The sequence below is a fragment of the Megalobrama amblycephala genome, linkage group LG5 (genome assembly GCF_018812025.1).
Source record: "Megalobrama amblycephala isolate DHTTF-2021 linkage group LG5, ASM1881202v1, whole genome shotgun sequence".
Classification (NCBI taxonomy): Eukaryota; Metazoa; Chordata; class Actinopteri; order Cypriniformes; family Xenocyprididae; genus Megalobrama; species Megalobrama amblycephala.
The window spans coordinates 1348228-1368175 of NC_063048.1; the positions used below are offsets into that span (position 1 = coordinate 1348228).

Genomic DNA, 19948 nt, shown 5'->3' on the forward strand with positions numbered 1-19948 from the left:
GCTTGGCCACTGAGAGCGAATGCAATTATCTGAGGCAGAAACAGGGCCCAACATGCCTGTAACTTTGCACGTTAAATCCGCTAAGCATTTTTTGGGAACAATAAATAAAGCTGAGCTAGTATTAAGCTCGAGAAGCAGAACGGGAGCTCGCCAGGGCCGCATTAGCGCACTAATGAGGGTGCACAGTGCTGCCTTGTAGGGAGCACAAAGTTGTCCTTTCATTTGGCTGCTTAACCTTGGACCGGCAGCACAGATAGAAACACTCTAAATTATACGTAAGATCTCTCTGTACAGGAAATGACACTTCAGTGTTTTATTGGTGACTGAAGTTTAAGACTATTAGTGCTGGTCGGTCAGATGTCAGCGGGACGCTTGCCAGCTCTAGCATGCAACTGTAGGCGTGGAACTTATTAAATCAAGGCTGTAAATTACGATTTTGCTAGTCTTTACAAGGCCAAATCCATTTAGTCTTTAAATAAACCCTTATTATTTTCATTTTTTTCTGTGAAACACAAAAGGAGATCTTAAGAGTATCACAAGAGTGCATATGAATCATGTGCTATAAACTGTAAAAAATATTTTCAAAGTTTTAAAAACAGATTATTTCAGTCTCTCTACTTTAAAATTTCACATTTAATGCAATGGCATTGCTTTGTACTTATTTGTGAAATTTACTAGCAATTTCTGAGTGAAAATTGTTTCAAAGTAAATCCTACACCAATTTTTTTTTTTCAAGACTTTTCACTGAAGTCATTTGACATTTCAATGAAGAACAGACTGACATTTAAGATATTCACTTATTTAAGTTATTCACTAATAATATTCAGAAGAATGGTAACACTTTACAACAAGGTTCCATCAGTTAACATACATTTGTTAAAGTGTTTATTCATCACTGTTAAAATACAGCTGTTCATTGTTAGTTGCTTATCTGTCAGTCAATTTTAAGTGGTGTCGAATGCTGACACTGGGGGTCACTCTTATGAGCCCCAAACACCTCTGATACTTCAGAAAAGTAGAAATTTAATAGAGTAGAATTTGCATGCCCCACCCCCCCGGACATATGGGTATAAAGGAGGATGTGTGCACTCCACTCATTCAGAGCCGAGGAGATGCACTCATTCCATTCACCTCTTTGAAAACCTTTGCTGGGAATCTACGGTGCATTGCAGTGGTCTCTCCACCCCACACACAGGTAAGTGTTGTGAGCGTTTCACCTGGGCGCTTCAGCAAATGGGCAGTTTTCCTCTAAAAGAGCAAAACATCAGCGGAGATAGTCTATTTAAAGATGACTTTCCCGCTTATGTGTTTCTGGTTGCGGGAGGTACTTGTCTGCCTCGGATGGCCACGATCTTTGTCTCACGTGTCTGGGCTGTAAGCACACTGAGACAGCTTTTGTGGATGGGTCATGTCCTCACTGAGAAAACATGACCATGGCAACTTTGCAGTCGCAACTCTCCTTTCTGATGAAAGAGGGCATCACATCAGATGCTCCCCGCGCTGGTCCTTCTGGTCTCCACAAGGCTGCGTTGGTTAGTGCTGAGGGTGATATGAGGGCAATAACGGGAGCGTTTCTGCTGGGCCAGTTCCCATTTCTTGTCACGCATGTTGCGCCCCGGTGGAGCTTCTGGATGAGTTCAGCGTCGAGTTCTCATTCGGGGCTCAGCATGAGGATGAAGTATCCACAGGGGGGTGGGCATTGGCCTTCTGATGCTGAAGACTCGACTGGGCTCCCACCCTTGGGTGTGGCGACCCAGCCTGAGTTCGATGCTGAGTTGGGCAGCCATGATTGCCCGTGCCACCGTGGGCATCGGATTAGAGTGGAATCCTCCAGCCTGTCCTGAGTGGTTGGATGATTGGTATCTGGGGTCAGACTGCGACTCAGAGCCACGTCCCACCCCAGTGTCTTTCTTCTTGAAAGTGCATGATGAACTCACAAAATCATGGAAGGCACTGCCCGATCTCGGTTTGTGGGTTCATCCACCCTAACTATCCTCGATGGGATACATGGAGGTTCTTCAGGTGGAGCGTGCAATTGCAGTGCATTTATGCCTGCAAAACACTGCCACCTGGAGGAATCATCCCTGTCTTCTATCCAAAGTTTACTTCGTCCCTAGCGGTGAAGGCTTACAGTGCCGCTGGACAGGCTGCCTGCACCTTGCATGCCATGGCCATCCTACAGGTGCATCAGGCAAAGGCACTTAAAGATCTGCAAGAGGGTAGTTCTGAGCCGGGATTGATGCAAGAACTGTGCTCGGAGACTGATTTCGCTCTCAGAGCGACTAAAGTCATGGCACAGTCTCTCGGTCAGGCGATGTCGTCCATGGCGGTCCAGGAACGCCATCTCTGGCTTAACCTTGCTGAGATGAGGGAAGCTGACAAAGTTCACTTTCTTGACGCTTCCATCTCGTAGGGTGGCCCCTTTGCCCAGAAGTTCTCGGCAGTCAAGAAGTAGATGGCACCTTCAGGCCGCCAAAGGCAAGCACCTCGTCTGTTCATCAATGAGGGCGTCTACCACACCAGCTCTGCCGTAGCCTGAGCCCTCATCCCGGCAGCAGCGTCGAGCCTCCCTCAGGAAGGCAGGTCCGCCTGCTTATCAGGTGACAGCTAAGAACCCCAGGAATGGAAGGGACTGCTGCTTTCCAGGGAACGGCGTATAGGCAGCTCCTTCCCCCGTTGGAGAGCTGGGGGGAAAGCTGGCGCAAATTTCCATCTTGCTGCCTTCCCCAGTGATGATGGTACACACAATTTCAGAAATAGAGCAGTTTTCTACTGGCTGGAGGCGGGAATCTCGTTTCCTCCTGTTTAATCGTGACTCACACAAACTGGTTTACATGACAGAATCACTAATTAGAATTCATATTTATGGTCTTTCCAATTGTCTCTCTATTTAGCTTGACATACTTTGATTTATGATGACTAGTTTAGTTACTGATTACTAATAAAGAGTATGCGACATCATATACAGTGTCAGACAACTGCTTGTTCAACAATTTCAAACTTTCTGTGGGAAATAAATGGAGTAGATGGTTTATTTTTGACATTTCAAAACAATTATTTAATTTAAAAAAAAGCCCTAGAGCATGGCAACATATCCGTCTGCCCATATTTGCATTGACATGCTTTAAAGAGATAGTAAAAATATTAAAATGCAGACATTCTTTCTATTCTGGGAAAACACCAAAGGTGTTTTTTTACTTGGTTGCCAATTGGCAACAACTGGAACACAACAGAGATATTCACCTCATGCACATACGGGTTTGTTTCCTGCCCAACGCTATCGTATGCCTTCAGAACTCACGCCACGAGTCGAACAAGATTATTGTATGAGAGACAATTTTTACAACTTTTTTTACGTTTCTACTTTTGTGTTTTTGAAAAAGAAAGGTCATATGACTTTAAAACAACACCAGAGTCTTTAAGTCTAGTGTGAAACACACACACACACACACACACACACACACACACACACACCCTCCTGAAATCTAATCAAACAGTGCATGGAGTCCAAATTCTGTTAACAATCATCTCTGGACTGTCCCTCTTTGTTTCACTTTTGTTGTTTCATCTTTTTCTTTCGTCTTTTTCTTTTGTCTGGCATCATCAGGGATTAAACAACAACAACAAAAACATAAATAAATAAATAAAAATCTCCTGACCAACATAAATGAACGTCATGTAACTTTATTTAAATACTCAAGATCAATAGCGAGTACTGCTTTTTTTAATCGCCAGTTTGCATAATATCAAAGCCATTTTCATTTTATGAAATAAAATGTATACTTTCTGCAATGCTTTCACTAATTGTTGTCAGTTACTGCCCTTGATATTCAAACAGGAAATAAGGAGAGAGAAAAAAGTTCCCTATCACTGAAGTGGTCAATGTCAGTTTAACACAAATTCTGCACTCTTGCAAAAGCTCATGTTATAATCACTGAAGCCATCTACACTGCAAAACTAATATCTTACATCACATCTGCACTTTGTTATTCATGATGAGAGAATCTGTGAGAGTGAAGAAGTGAGCGTGTGAACTGAAAATGTCAGGGTTCTGTCACTTCGGCCTGTTTATTAGTAGTTTGGTGACAGAGCCCTGACTGAGAGTGCGGTTCAGAGTTCTCTTGGGCCGTGCACTCTTTCGTCTGTGCAGAGCGTGCTGTTTGGATCCCAACACTTGTCTAGTTCGGTTTCGGTTCAGTGTCGGGGTGGAATATCCATGCTCCATATTTTGTCTCTGCTGTGAGTGCACGGGTTGAGTGTTCATTCACAGATCGTGTGCCCTAGTCTCATGTGTTTTTATCGAGCGCCTAGTCTATGTGTTTACTGGCCAGGCATTCTTGTGTTGTCGTGTTCTGTGTAGCTACACACTGGTTGTGTGTTCGTGTCATGTTTTGTCTGACCACATGTCTTTGTTTTGTTTGTTTCTATGTGCCATTTGCTCTGCTCTCCATTTCTTAACCCCAAACCACTTGTTACCTAATTATTATCGTGCCTTGTTCTGCTCTACCCAGCTGATGTCTTTTGAATCCATAGTTTCCTCTGCGGGGTAGTTTTTGTTTGGTTTTATATATAAAAGCCCATACACCTTCTTACCTCATCCCTTCACCCAAACCTGACAGAAACAATCCCCATGTGTTTTCAGTGGTGACTAATATAACAACTAATCTAACTGATCAGAAATGGTTGATTGGTTATAATGCTCAATGCTGCAAAAAAAACAAAAACAACAATGTGCAACAAGAAATGTTTGATGCAACATGAGCAGGTCTAACTGTAATGCTGCGATCAACACTTTTCATTTATTTTCATATTTCACTTTAAACAAGAAAGTCATAATAGGTTTTGTTTAATTGTACAGGGGCATATCTTGAATTAATGGGGGCATTTTTGTTCATGTTGGTGGCATTTTTGCTGCAAGCCAACTTTAATTTCTGACCCTGATCTGCACTGATCCCATGCATGACCTCACTGAAATCCTACTGATGGAAATCTCCAACCAGGGTTATTATAGTTAAATAAAACTAAAAACCAATGTTTTGGTTGCTTGAAATAGAATAAATGTAACTGAAATAAAATATAAAAATGAGTGAAAATAATAAAACATTTTATTGAAGCTAGTTTCCAAGGCAACATCTCTCATTTTAATTTAATTTAACTTGATGTACTAAAATAACTAAAACTGAAAAAAATAAACTAATAATAAAAACCTATAATAGTATTTCAGTGATACTAAAATAACACTGGTAGCAATGGAGAACCTTTAATCCCTGCGTCTTCACCCCCTTCCAATCCAACTCCTCCTCCACTTCTCTCGCGTCTTCACCTGTCTCTTATTCTCCGTTTCTCTTCCATTCTTTTGTCAGTTCAGTGTTTCCATTTGTGAATTTTTGCTTTTCGGGCTTCCGTTTTTCCCACACTTTCCCATGTCACACAGGCCAACCACAAAAATGCAGTGCGGTGGAGAGAGTGAGGGGCTCTGGAATTCCACACGGAGAGGGTAAACACGGCACGGGCCACGAGCAAACACTGCAGCCCCCTCCTTTAACTCTGCATAACCCTCCTCTGTCTTCAGCAGTCTCTCATATCTCTCTAATGTCTCTCCTGCTCTTTCAGCTCTCGCTTAATTCACCCTTTCAGGAATTACCTCCATTTCCTGCCGCTCCCACATGTGCCTTTCCAAGCAGTATCATTTACTCAAGACTGTCTCTCTGTATATCCCAAAAAGAGTGATGAAATCTTCCTGATCCTCACATGACCATCCTCTCTGGACACAGAACGATCTTTCCAACGGAAAGACCTTTAGATGAAGTTATCTTCATTTCTTCAGAGGTGTCCAAGCGCTCTTTTCCATACAGCAACAAAAGTAATAAGGAAAGTGACATTTTTTTGAGGTTGGAAGTATAAATCACAGTCCACTTTTGTTGCAGTGTCTGAATTGTGAATTATTGTTATTATTGAATTGTGAACTTTGTGCTGATTTTCACTCGATGCGCTACACTGAAGCAAACTTTATTTATTTGATTTGAAATGTGCGTCTGTCCTCCTTACATACAACATACAAAACCCTACTAAATACACGGTTCATGATCTTTCCTTGTCTCGTGACTCTGAGCATGAACGCATTTGGACTGACATGTTTTGGTAAGTTTGATTCATTTCTGTGAATTAGTTTCACTCAAACTACTTGTTTCAAAACTCTGATATGTGTTATTACTCATACTGTAAATTTTCACACAGTGTTTTTTGTAGTAAAAAATATACATTGGTTGTTTTTTTTAGTGGATGTATATTAAAAGATTAAATATTATTCTTCATTGTGTTCATTTAAAGGTATTGTAGGCATCACCGAGCCCTGCAAACAAACAGACGTTCCTCCTGAACCAAAACAATGAGCTTATGCTGCGTTCGCGCCATGTCGCGACTGTAATTACGAATTAATCTGCAGATCATTCTGTGAAATGAAACCACAGATCATTTATTATAGCTTGTGAAATTTGCCCCTATTTGGGTGTGAGCAAAAACACACCGTTTTTGTGTGTGTCCCTTTAAATGCAAATGAGCTTTCCAGAAGAAGGCGGAGCTTTAACAGCTCAACAACAACAAAGCTGGAGAATCTCACGCAGCCAAAATGAGGATTGTCAGTAACGGTGTTCAGCCTTACATTGTTCAAACCGGAGTCGACACTGATGGAGAGACTCAGGAAGAAGTTAAAATATAACAGACAGTTAACAAGCTGTATCACAATTAAAAATGTCTGAATTGCATTAAATAAGAAATATATAAAACCAAGTGGCATCTGCAAACAAATGATGCTGGAGCTGTTCTCAGAACTAACTTTATCTTTCTGAGACACTTTTTTCAATTATTTTAATCAAGTGGTATTTTTTATAGATGTGTGAAGTCAGTCACAGGTGTCGTAGCAGAATAACCACCGGCGTAATTCATCACATTAACATATGAACATGTTCCACAAAGTTTGACAACCAGAAAGTGTCCAAGAGTTTTGAACATTATAAATCAATTGCTTCATATTCTAAAATCGAGCAAACTTCATTTATATCTTTTAGCTATATTGCCCAGCCTGTGATGTCTGCAGTTTAATCTGTACTTGCACCTTCCGGCCTTATTCGTTTTAATGACTGGAAACATTAGGGTAATTTTTTGCAAAATCAAGCGGAGAAAAACTATTTGCATCCCTTCACCACATCAATCAGCCATTTATGACGGAGATGACCCCACCATGGTGGGCCACATGCTTTTAGTGAAGCGTCTGCTGATTTCTCAGAGCTTGCTAATGTTCTGTAATTGGGCCAAATGTGCAGTAACTAGGCTGCAGTGCATCGTGGGAAACAAGAGCAGTGGGGCTCTCTTTCTGTGGTCCGAGCGCCGCACACACCTCCCACCGTTCTGTCTGCAAATCTCAAAACAAAATCAGATTTCCACAGCACGCATACACACGGCCCAGCCACCCAACCGCACTGTTTACTTAATAGTCAAAAGCCACATGCTTTGTGTGTGTGTGTGTGTGTGTGTCGATGATGACAATTAATGCAATTGGAATTAACTTTCTTAATGTTCTTCTAGAGAACAATCACTGATGCAAACATGAATAGTGTGGAAAACACTATAGAAACAAATACTACATATTTGCTTTTGTTCCTTTATAAACTCTAAACATTGCTGAATAGAGATTTTGTCTTGAAATTCAAAGCAACAGTGGATGAGAAGCACACTAACGAGATTTTGGATATCGGTGCGCGGTCAAACATCTCTGTTACGATCAGTGAGATTTCACAGATGACCAGAAAACTGTTCAGATTAAACCATAAAGCACTGACAAGAATGTGAAAACCAACAGCACTGAACACATCCCTGATCACGCCTAGTCATGTGTATTTGTAAAGCAGTTAATTAATAATGATTACTGTGTGAAGTGTTCATTATAATAGCTTGACTGTTTACTGATTAAAAAAATATGAAACTGTTTTCAACATTAATAATATTCACAAATGTTTCTTGAGCAGCAAATCATCATATCAGAATGATTTCTGAAGGATCATGTGACACTGAAGACTGGAGTAATGATGCTTTGATCACAGGAATAAATTACACTTTACTATATATTCACATAGAAAACAGATATTTTACATTGTATAATTTTTACTGTATTTTTTTTATGATTAATTGCACCTGACATTAAAATAGGTAATCATAATTTAATCCCCCAATTAATGTGTAAGAAAAAGGAAGCACAAATTTAAATAATGATTAACGGCATATTTTTTTAGGTACTATTAAGGCTAGTATTACCAATACTAATAGCAATATATTTATATAATATAAAATAATATATAAATCCATATATTGAATGTGTTCTGTCATTCCTTCTTGTGGAAAACCACAAGAGTTTACATTGAATTAAAAGCCAGATACAGTTTATTGTGTAACCAAAATACCAATAATATCCAGGAAAAAAGATTTTATGCATAATGCAGGACTTTTAATTATAAACGAGCCTGAAAAACAAGCACAAACACGCAACAGCAATGCATTTTCCAGCGCTTGTATTTATGTATTTAAATCATAGCCATTTGAAGTTTAATAATCACATAAGGCCATATCGCCATTCCTGTTTTTTGAAGATATTTTAAGGTCCTGATATACTTCAAGTGAAATTGAAGAATGACCCGGTGTGACATAATTTTGAACAAAACCAATTGTTTGGAGTTCATTTCGGGAGTTTGAAACAGCTTGTTAAATCGAATATGACCTTAAATTTGATCAAACTGAATTTAAGACATTTTAAGAGTTGTTAAGGAGTCAGAGGGACTCTGTTTAAAGCATATTCAGATGTAAATTGCTGATGCAGACCCAACTTCAGAAAGGTACACCCTCAGGTCTTACTTGTGGAGAGAGTGGGCGACAGTCTTCCGTACGCGTCCGTCTCTGGGTGTGCTGCTGGGAGGTTTCGGGGTGAGAGTGAGGACACCTGTGCTGCCCGCCTGACTCAGGGTGCGTCTGAACGGCTGGTTCAGGGGGCTGCTGGGAGCGTGAGGTCGTGCTGATGCAGCAGGCATGAGGGTGTGTGATGCCAGAACGGCCTGAGACACGGATAAAGAGAAGAGTTAGTGAAAGTGTCCTGAAGTCTGACACACTACTGGAAATAAAATGCTTTTGCAATCTAATCTAAAAGTGATGTTTGGAATCATGTTGGGGTTCAAGTACTCTCTCGTATACCAGTTTAATAAGCATCAGCAAAACTATATTCAATTATAAGTATACAGTTGGTCGATTTCCCCTGAAGAGTGTTTCTGAAAGACATTTACTCAAATAGAAAACTGTTGATAGAAAATAAATGCAGCCTTGGTGGGCAGAAGAGACTTCTTTCAACAAGACTCTTAATGATTCCCAACTTTAGTGTGTATTTGATTATTCTCTTAGATAGAGAGCAGAATCTGAAATATTTCTGTATTGTTTACCATTATAATGTTTGCTTGGATCTGAAAAATGCTCCAACTGACTATTTCAGGTTTTAATGAGATCTTGCAGCGAGTCTTGGAATAAAGTGATTGTGTTGAACAGTCCTGTGAAGGAACGACCTTATCTCAGACTTTATTAAAAGCAGCATTTTTCCTTCAAGTCATTTGAGGTCAAGCACAACAGCCTCCAAAAGCCAGTTCATTCACTCACATGGAAGAAAGAAATGACACGGCTTATCATAACATCCACTAAATACTTTATAATCGGACATACCAAAACACAGGAATTCTTCACATTTCATTCTTGTTTAGACAAGTTTTCATCTGAGTGAGTGCTTGGACTCGGTAAACATATTTTCCATGCTGAAATGCGATTTAATGGCTACCGTTCATTGATTCGAGAGGGGACGAGAAAGCATTCTTTCCGTCTCATTCTGGCGTTTGATGAATGAGTGGACGGGACGCACCGGTTGGCGGTTCTGAGTTGTGGGCCAGGAAAGGGCACCTTTCTAATGCTGCCAGGTGGCCGAGGGCCAAACGTCAAAGGAGCCGTAGAGTCTGAACCCAATACAGAACACAACGGCCCAATAACACGCTCCGCAATCACATCGCTTTGCCTGCTTGCTTTCCATCTCCGCTCTCGCTGTTCTAACTTCTGTCGACTGATTCTATCGCAGATCAACTCAAAAAACAGAAGCAATTGTGAGTTCATGTTAAAACTAGTGCCGTCAATCGATTAAAAAACAATAAAATATTTTTTATGTAATTAATCGCGATTAAAAACATTAGAGTTTTTAATATTTTTATATTGTAATAATTTCACAGTTACTCTCCAAATTAATGTAGGAACACCTTAAAGACAGTGTAGTTTAATTATTTGTTTAATGGCATCTTTTTATGAATGAAGGCCAGTATCATTGATACTAATACTGCTACTGATGTCTCTATGAAATAGATTTGTTTTTTTTTTTTAAATCAATTAGAATTTAATTATAGACATTCAACATTACAGCATAACTGAAAGCTTTCAATTTCAACATTGTTTTAAAAATTTTTTTAAAAAACTTTTAATTTATGTGAACTTAAAACAATGTTTGCATGAACTCATTGTAATAAATATCATATTTACCTGTCTAATAGGAACAGGAAATACACAGAAATTGAATAAAGTTATCTTCACTGCATAAATTATAAATTACATATTGATTAATCCTTATTAAAGCAACAATTTTCTCCATTATCTTTGTTCTTTGATGAACATTAATGACAGACATCACAGCAACTGGTTTATTAGGCTGCTGTCACTTATATATATATATATATATATATATATATATATATATATATATATATTGAGCTGCCAATTTAACACATTAATTAGATTAGATCATCACAGTGAAAAATAATGTGTTAAAATTAGTAAATATATACCACTAGTAAATATATATCAAAAATATCTGAATAATTTTTGGTTTAACTGCATATATATATATACACTACCAGTCAAAAGTTTGGAAACATTACTATTTTTCATGTTTTTGAACGAAGTCTCTTATGCTCATTAAGGCTGCATTTATTTCATAATAAATACAGAAAAAACAATAATATTGTGAAATATTATTACAATTTAAAATTATGGTTTTCTATTTTAATATAATTTAAAATATAATTTATTCCTGTGATCAAAGCTGAATTTTCAGCATCATTACTCCAGTCTTCAGTGTCACATGATCCTTCAGAAATCATTCTAATATGATGATTTATTATCAATGTTGGAAACAGTTGTGTTGCTTCATATTATTTTATAAACCTGTGACACATTTTCAGGATTCTTTGATGAATAAAAAGTTAAACAATATCAGCATTTATTTAAAATGGAAATATTTTGTAAAAAATATACACAACTGTTCAAAAGTTTGGGGTCACTATTTTTTTTTTCTTTTTTTTTTAAAGAAATGAATACTTTTATTCAGCACGGATGTGTTAAAATGATAAAAAGTGATAGTAAAGATTTATATTGTTAGAAAAGGTTTATATTTTGAATAAATGCTGTTCTTTTTAACCTTTTATTCATCAATAAATCCTGAAAAAAATATCAAAGGTTCCAAAAAAAAAAAAAAAAAAAAAAAAAAAAATAGCAATTTCAACATTGATAATAACTGAGTATCAAAAATCATCATATTAGAATGATTTCTGAAGGATCATGTGACACTGAAGACTGGAGTAATGATGCTAAAAATTCAGCTTTGATCACAGGAATAAATTATATTTTAAAGTATATTAAAATAGAAAACCATAATTTTAAATTGTAATAATATTTCACAATTTTTTTCTGTATTTATTATGTAATAAATGCAGGATTAATGAGCATAAGAGACTTTATTCAAAAACATTAAAAATAGTAATGTTTCCAAACTTTTGAATGGTAGTGTATATACACTTTTAACATCAATCAAGCATTTTTTTTTTTTTAATAAATTGTAACTTAAGTAATTAGAACTAAAACATGGCAACCATATGTAAATGTATGAATGCACATTTGTCATTTTAACAGAACTAATCACAATATTAATATTAATAACAATAATGGTCTCCTTTAGAAACTTGAATGGCAAGGACAAATGCCTATGATTGTTTCTGGTTAGCATTGATTAGTTAATATCAATTACTGTCTTGTATTATTTATTCTTAGTTTTTGTTGATTATCGTTTTTTATCGCTGGTGTATGAAGCAATATTTGTGCAATATAGTGACCTTTTCTAGCTGTGCAACATGACGTCTGATATACTTGTCTACATGTTCTGCTCCCCTGTATGGACTGTTTACGTGAGATTTATTTATTTACTACAACCTATCTACAATGTCATGTTTGGTGTTGAGGGTCTAATAATAGATCTTTTAGCTCTATGTAGTGTTTTGATTATATTTTTAGTAAAACATCTTATCAGAGACTTCAAGTTGCTTGTTGCCTCAAGTTTTTGTGTTTTCTCAAATTCAGATTTTTTTACAGTGTGGAAAAATTGCACATTTTTGATGAAAACATGTATGAATGTGTGCTTGGTCGAGTCTCAAAAGAAGAGCAGTGCTTCACGAGGAGGTTTAGGGAGTATCCACTGATACAGGACTGACTCATGAACAGTACAAACATACACACAGATGACCACACACACACAAACACACATTCTTCACTCGTCTGCCCATTTCATTCGTTTACAGTAATGCACTGTGAGTTTAGGGCCTATGATGGACGCCTCCTCCGAGGGTCCCGTGGCTTTAATGAAGCCCTCTGGAGACTGAGGGCTGATTGCTTCACAGTACCAGGGAGGAGGAGATCTCCGTTAAGAAAGGTTTGAGGGGGTGGGGATCGTTTTCCCATAATCCCCTGCAGAACACAATCAACTTGTGCCAAGAAAAACAAATCTCCAATTGCATTAATTGGAGATGAACGTCAACACAGAACAGTGACATCAGTGTAGCTGAATTGCGACACCATTATAAATGTGCATGCAGTCATGCTAAGTCAGAAGACGAGATGTTTACAGGATCTGATGTACTGTAAGTGTGACATGCACAGCTGAAAGAGAAACATGAGTAGATCGTGTTTCATACGGACTAAATTCCACTGAAGAGACTGGAACATTATAATGAGAGTCGTAAGAGTCATCGAATATTTTGGGGACTTTTTCATAAAAAAGAAAGTCAAATTTAGGAGTACACTATAGCATTAAGCAGAGACATGCACACTTTTATGGGACAGGGTTCAACAGAGGGTCAGTGTGAGAGTTTCAGTTTTTAAAGCTGAAATAAAATGAAATATATATATATATATACATACAGTGGGTACAGAAAGTATTCAGACCCCCTTAAATTTTTCACTCTTTGTTATATTGCAGCCATTTACTAAAATCATTTAAGTTAGTTTTTTCCCTCATTAATGTACACATAGCACCCCATATTGACAGAAAAACACAGAATTGTTGAACACATTTTTAAATGTGTTCTATTAAAAAAGAAAAACTGAAATATCCCATGGTCCTAAGTATTCAGACCCTTTGCTCAGTATTTAGTAGAAGCACCCTTTTGATCTAATACAGCTGTGAGTCTTTTTGGGAAAGATGCAACAAGTTTTTCACACCTGGATTTGGGGATCCTCTGCCATTCCTCCTTGCAGATCCTCTCCAGTTCTGTCAGGTTGGATGGTAAACGTTGGTGGACAGCCATTTTTAGGTCTCTCCAGAGATGCTCAATTGGGTTTAAGTCAGGGCTCTGGCTGGGCCATTCAAGAACAGTCACGGAGTTGTTGTGAAGCCACTCCTTCGTTATTTTAGCTGTGTGCTTAGGGTCATTGTCTTGTTGGAAGGTAAACCTTCAGCCCAGTCTGAGGTCCTGAGCACTCTGGAGAAGGTTTTCATCCAGGATATCCCTGTGCTTGGCCGCATTCATCTTTCCCTCGATTGCAACCGGTCGTCCTGTCCCTGCAGCTGAAAAACACCCCCACAGCATGATGCTGCCACCACCATGCTTCACTGTTGGGACTGTATTGGACAGGTGATGAGCAGTGCCTGGTTTTCTCCACACATACCGCTTAGAATTAAGGCCAAAAAGTTCTATCTTGGTCTCATCAGACCAGAGAATCTTATTTCTCACCATCTTGGCAAACTCCATGCGGGCTTTCATATGTCTTGCACTGAGGAGAGGCTTCGGTCGGGCCACTCTGCCATAAAGCCCCGACTGGTGGAGGGCTGCAGTGATGGTTGACTTTCTACAACTTTCTCCCATCTCCCGACTGCATCTCTGGAGCTCAGCCACAGTGATCTTTGGGTTCTTCTTTACCTCTCTCATCAAGGCTCTTCTCCCCCAATAGCTCAGTTTGGCCGGATGGCCAGCTCTAGGAAGGGTTCTGGTCGTCCCAAACGTCTTCCATTTAAGGATTATGGAGGCCACTGTGCTCTTAGGAACCTTAAGTGCAGCAGAAATGTTTTTGTAACCTTGGCCAGATCTGTGCCTTGCCACAATTCTGTCTCTGAGCTCTTCAGGCAGTTCCTTTGACCTCATGATTCTCATTTGCTCTGACATGCACTGTGAGCTGTAAGGTCTTATATAGACAGGTGTGTGGCTTTCCTAATCAAGTCCAATCAGTATAATCAAACGCAGCTGGACTCAGTTGAAGGTGTAGAACCATCTCAAGGATGATCAGAAGAAATGGACAGCACCTGAGTTAAATATATGAGTGTCACAGCAAAGGGTCTGAATACTTAGGACCATGTGATATTTCAGTTTTTCTTTTTTAATAAATCTGCAAAAATGTCAACAATTCTGTGTTTTTCTGTCAATATGGGGTGCTGTGTGTACATTAATGAGGAAAAAAAATGAACTTAAATGATTTTAGCAAATGGCTGCAATATGACAAGAGTGAAAGATTTAAGAGGGTCTGAATACTTTCCATACCCACTGTATATATATATATATATATATATATATATATATATATATATATATATATATATATATATTATATAATATTATTAGTTGAAAAACTTGGACATGCTGCCTTGACAATAAACTGAAATAAGTTAAAGTTGAAGCACTAAAATTATTAACCTGGAAATAAATAAAAACTAAAACTAACTAAAACGAAAACTGAATTAAACCTAAATAGCAATATTTAAAATAAAAACATGCACAAAACTAACACAACTTGAATTTGTGCTGAATGAGAGGCACGTGTGCCCAAGTTTATGTGTATTGGGGGATTTCCACAAGTTTTTCATTTATTTATTTTTTCCAAAATTTACATTTAAAAAGACAACATTAGAGAACAAAAACATGTGAGACAATACAGAGTAAATAAATAAATAAATAAATAAATAAATAAGAAAATGGATTTAAATATTTTTTCTATAATGCAGATTTTTTTTTTTTTTTTTTTTTTTTTTTACTGGAGGTTTTTTGTTGTTGTTTGTTTGTTTTGAAGTGATGATAACAGTAAATGTAAATCAGAAGCAAATATAATTGGGTTTAAATGTAAGGTATCTTTGTGAATGTTGTATTTACCTATCATACAAATGATGTATAAGGCATCATCTAGTTCCTTATTGCCAAAAACATCAAAGTGAAAAAGAACTTTAAAGACAGAAATTAAACAACTGAATATAAAGATGCATAATGGAAGTCAGAAATGTTTGGTTTAAAAACAGTGAGAGAGAGATTCCTTCTTGGCAAAAGAAGCACAGTATTGAAACTCCGGAAATCAACTTAAATATTTATTACAAATAATTTTTGAACAGGGTGGACTAGGGCAGTCGTAGCCTAATGTTTAGCATGACTGTAACCCAAAGGTTGCTGGTTCGATTCCAGCACTGGCAGGAAATTACTGAGGTGCCCTGAGCAAGGCACCTAACCAATCGCTCCCCGGACACCGCAGCATTGTGCCCACTGTGGGTGTATATCACGTGTGTGTGTGTGTGTGTGTGTGTTCACTACTCTGCTCCTAAAGTGTGTGCACTAACTTTGATGGGTTAAATGCAGAGGACAAATTCAGAGTATGGGTTACCATACTTGGCATTCATGTGTCACTTTCACTTTTAACTTTCAAATAAGCTTCTTTAATTTTTTTATTTAAAAAAAAAGTGTCTAAAAATTAACATTCAGGAAGAGTGTTAACCATTTTCCACAAACTTTTAAAAATACTGAACTGTTCACACACTGTTTCACTTTCACATAAATTTCACATAAATTTGTTTAGTTTTGGCATTAATAAAAAAAAGTAGTTTCTAACGAATGTCAATGTTTCATTCCTGTTCTGTTCTGAAATTGCATTAAAAGATTTTTTGTGGAGTGAAGGGAAATAAAACACGTATAGTCACTGCAAACATTTAATTTACTAGCATTTTTCATTATTTATGAATGTAATAATAAAATGTGTCAACATGTACATGTTTTTTTTTTTTTTTTTTATCTCTCAACAAAGAAATGCAATACAATTTTGACTTATTTTCCAGAAAATATGGTATGTAAATATGCCACCATGTAAAGTATTGGCATGAAAATATTACTACACACAGGGCAAGTGCATATCTACTAGTCAGATCAGTTATTATGGAGCACTGTTCAATACTAAAGAAACACTAATAGATTCAATAATAAAGAAACACTCATTGTGTTTGAGTGAAATGATCTGAAGTGAGTGCCGTTTTACCTGGTGGCGTGTGCGGCTCTGGTCGAGCAGCTGTCTGGATCGCAGCTTCTGCTGCTGCAGCTGCTGGATGGCGAACTGGAGCTGGTAGCTTCCTGGGGCCGACGGCTGCTTCTGAGCGCTGACCGAATAACCATCGCACACAGCCTCGGCCTCACACGCAGTCCTGAGACTGAAGAGAAACGGCATAATCAGCGGGACATATGAAGAGGAAACTAGTTGAGAAGCATTTCAGTGCCCCAGCAGTCCTGATGAGAGAAAAACCTCTGTTAACTGAAAAATGTTACTAATGTAGCTGATGACAACAACATCATTTGCAATGTCAAGCACCTTGCGCGAATGTAGATGAGAGTAGGAGGAGGCAATCAGGAAGTAAGTTCATGATTGTGGGTTTCAAACAATTAATTGATTCATTATTAACATAATATTCATATTAAACATCATATGTCATATTTTTAGTTTGTGCAGTTGCTTTAAAAAAGTGTGTATTGCCAAGTATTAGGCTCACAGAAAGTGTAGAAGCAGAGGAAGTAGAGTTCAGTCTTCTCTAAATGGATTATCTCTCTCACTTTGAGTTACTGTTGATAAAGCTCCTCTGCACATCAGAGATTAGAGGGAAAAATGGTCCATCTTGATGGTTCTTATGCATAATGAATACAGAATGTGCGATCATGCCCAAACCAGGGGCTGGATTCAAAAATCATTCTTAAGAATGCTATTTTCTTCTTATCTTATCATGTTTTTGTCAAAGACTATGTCGGGATTGGATTCAGAACGATGATCAAAACACATATGGAGTATGTAGAGTCCATCAACTCCCCAAAGCTTCACAGTAATTTCCCTCTTTCTGGGTCGACATTTTATTCAGTGATGTTAAGCAGTTTTGATTTATATTGTTATGTTGTTTGATGACCATGTTAGCTTACATGTGCGGAAGCAATGTTTCTATTGCTTGTTTCTGGTTCCAAAAATTCTGTACTCTTTCACAGATGCATAATAGCGCCCCCTATTGTATAACAGTGAAAACATGGATTGCCGGAAAATGCCAGGGAAGCTGTTACGTACAGGGCAGGCAAGTAAGAGGTGAGAGAGCGGTGGATGAAAATTGCATCCAAAATGTTGTTTACTAAATAAAACAAAGAAGATCAATCCAAAACCAGAAAGATAACCAGAAAGAAATAACAGGAGCAAACTAACTAACAGCTAAGCAACAGCATAGACAATACAGGACAATGGGCTAAGTGAAAATGAGGGCTAAAATATAAAGAGAATCTAAATGGGACACAGGTGAAAGGAAACAATAACAAGGGAAACAAAATCAGTTACTATGACAGCAAACGAGAAGCAGGAACAAAGCAAACGAATGGCAGAGGAACAGAAACACAGGGAAACAATGAAAAACAAACTAAAATTCCATAAAACAGAATATAAACTTGACATTATCCCTCCCTCTTGGAAGACGCATCATCGTGTTGTAAATGTAAAATACACCTTAGCGGTGGGAGTTTACAAAAACAGTCAGTTTAAAGAAGAAGAGTTCATGGGGGAGTTGACAGAGAGAGGAGCCAGTGAGGAGACGATGTAGGGAGGAGATAGGCAGTAACCCAGAACAGTGGCAAGATGAAGGCCCATGGTGGAACCAATGGAGGAAGGAGCCATGGTAGGGCCAGGAGCCTGCCTGACTGAGGTGGAGGCGGGAGAGGAGGAGACCCAGGTGGAGCTGAGGAAACAAAGACCCAGGGTGACACTGATGGGCTGGAGGGCCGAGGCAGAACCCGCAGGCTTTGTGGGACTGAGGTGGAGACGGGGGCTCGGCAGACCGGGGTGGAGCCAATGAGAGGACAATGGTGGAACCGGAGGGAAGGAAGAACCTGGTGGAGGGACAAGGTGTAGCCAGAGGTCCCAGAAGTCCATGGAGCAACCAGGATGATGACTGACCAAGGTGGAGCAGGAGGGATGAGGAAGCCTGGCAGAGCCTGAGGGATGACGGACCATTGTGGAGCCGAGGGAGTGTGGAGCCAAGGTGGAGCCGATGGGTTAACAGGTTGAGGTGGAGTCCAAGGCTTGGAGGCCCGAGATGGAGCTAGGGGATTGGCACACCAGGGCGGAGCTGGGGACCTGGAAGCTCAAAGCAGATCCAAGCAGCTGGGCAGAGTCAGAGCTGAGGGGATGAAGGGAGACAGCAGAGACAGGGTTGAGGATCTGGAAGGAGCTGATAGAGGCGGAGAGTGTGGGAGGCTGGGTGGCACCATAGCCAACAAAGGAAACTTGGAGCTGACTGAAGATGGAGACTTAAAACAGGCAAACGGAGTAGACTTGGGCCTAGGAAGAATTAGCAGCAGAAACAGGGCTTGAATGTGGGCTGGGATCATGGAATCCAGGAGTTCACATGGGGAGGACTTGACTTCCAAGGTTGGATGGTGAATGGCACTTCGCTCCATGATATCCAACTCCACTAGCACTCCTTCAGGGATGGACATGGGTTTTCCTTTCCCTTTAACACTCTGAGGTCTGAAAACGCGCCGGCGCGTTTTGCAGGTTTTTTTTTCACATTGCAGCAAAACAGACTTAAAATACTCCGTCATTTTTTGTCATAGAGACATAAGTAATATATCAATTGAAACTATAGAATATCTTCTTTTATTTGTATACACTCAGAGTAAAAACACAATGTTGTGCTTTTTGTAAAATAAAGAAAACTAACATGATGCGTGATTTCTCCTCTCCCTCTGAACGAAGTCCAATCTGATAGTTCTCAGAAAATGAACTGTAACTTAGTGAATACTAATCACAGAAAAATTAAACTTATGTCTAAAAAAACGTTAAGATGTCAGGTTTTAAATCATGTAAGTCAAATCGAAAACAAACCTTCTGTGTTTATGTAATCTGTATGAAAAGAGAGCCATGTCAGAAGTCCATGATTCAGCTCATTATCTGCTAATGCGGCCACGCCCGCGGAGCCAGCGCTATTCAGACGCAAATTCAGAGGCAATACATGCATTCATCGTCTCAATCGTGTATTTATTGTCTTGAAAAGTGTTTATCTGAATGTAAAAGTCATGGTTAGGGAGCTTTAGAAGACATGCAGTTAGTTCCTGTTTTCTTTTCTTCTATAGATGAATTTTAGATGAGTTTTTGTTTCTTTAGCGCCCTCCGGCTGCAGTATGAATTGGAAACTCCATTCATGGAATAGCCTCTTCTTCTTTTAGATGAATTTGTGGACTAAAAAATGCACAGAGAGCGCCCTCCGACTTCAAGGATGAATTGAAAACAC

General features: G+C 38.7%; 1 protein-coding gene across 1 annotated transcript in view; it reads right to left on the reverse strand.

The window, feature by feature from the left end:
• ttll5 (tubulin tyrosine ligase-like family, member 5) overlaps nt 1-19948 on the reverse strand; it is a 140511-nt gene that overhangs the window by 11092 nt on the left and 109471 nt on the right. The window contains 2 exon segments of the mRNA XM_048190347.1: nt 8905-9101; nt 16678-16846. Coding sequence (XP_048046304.1) covers nt 8905-9101; nt 16678-16846 — 366 coding nt within the window.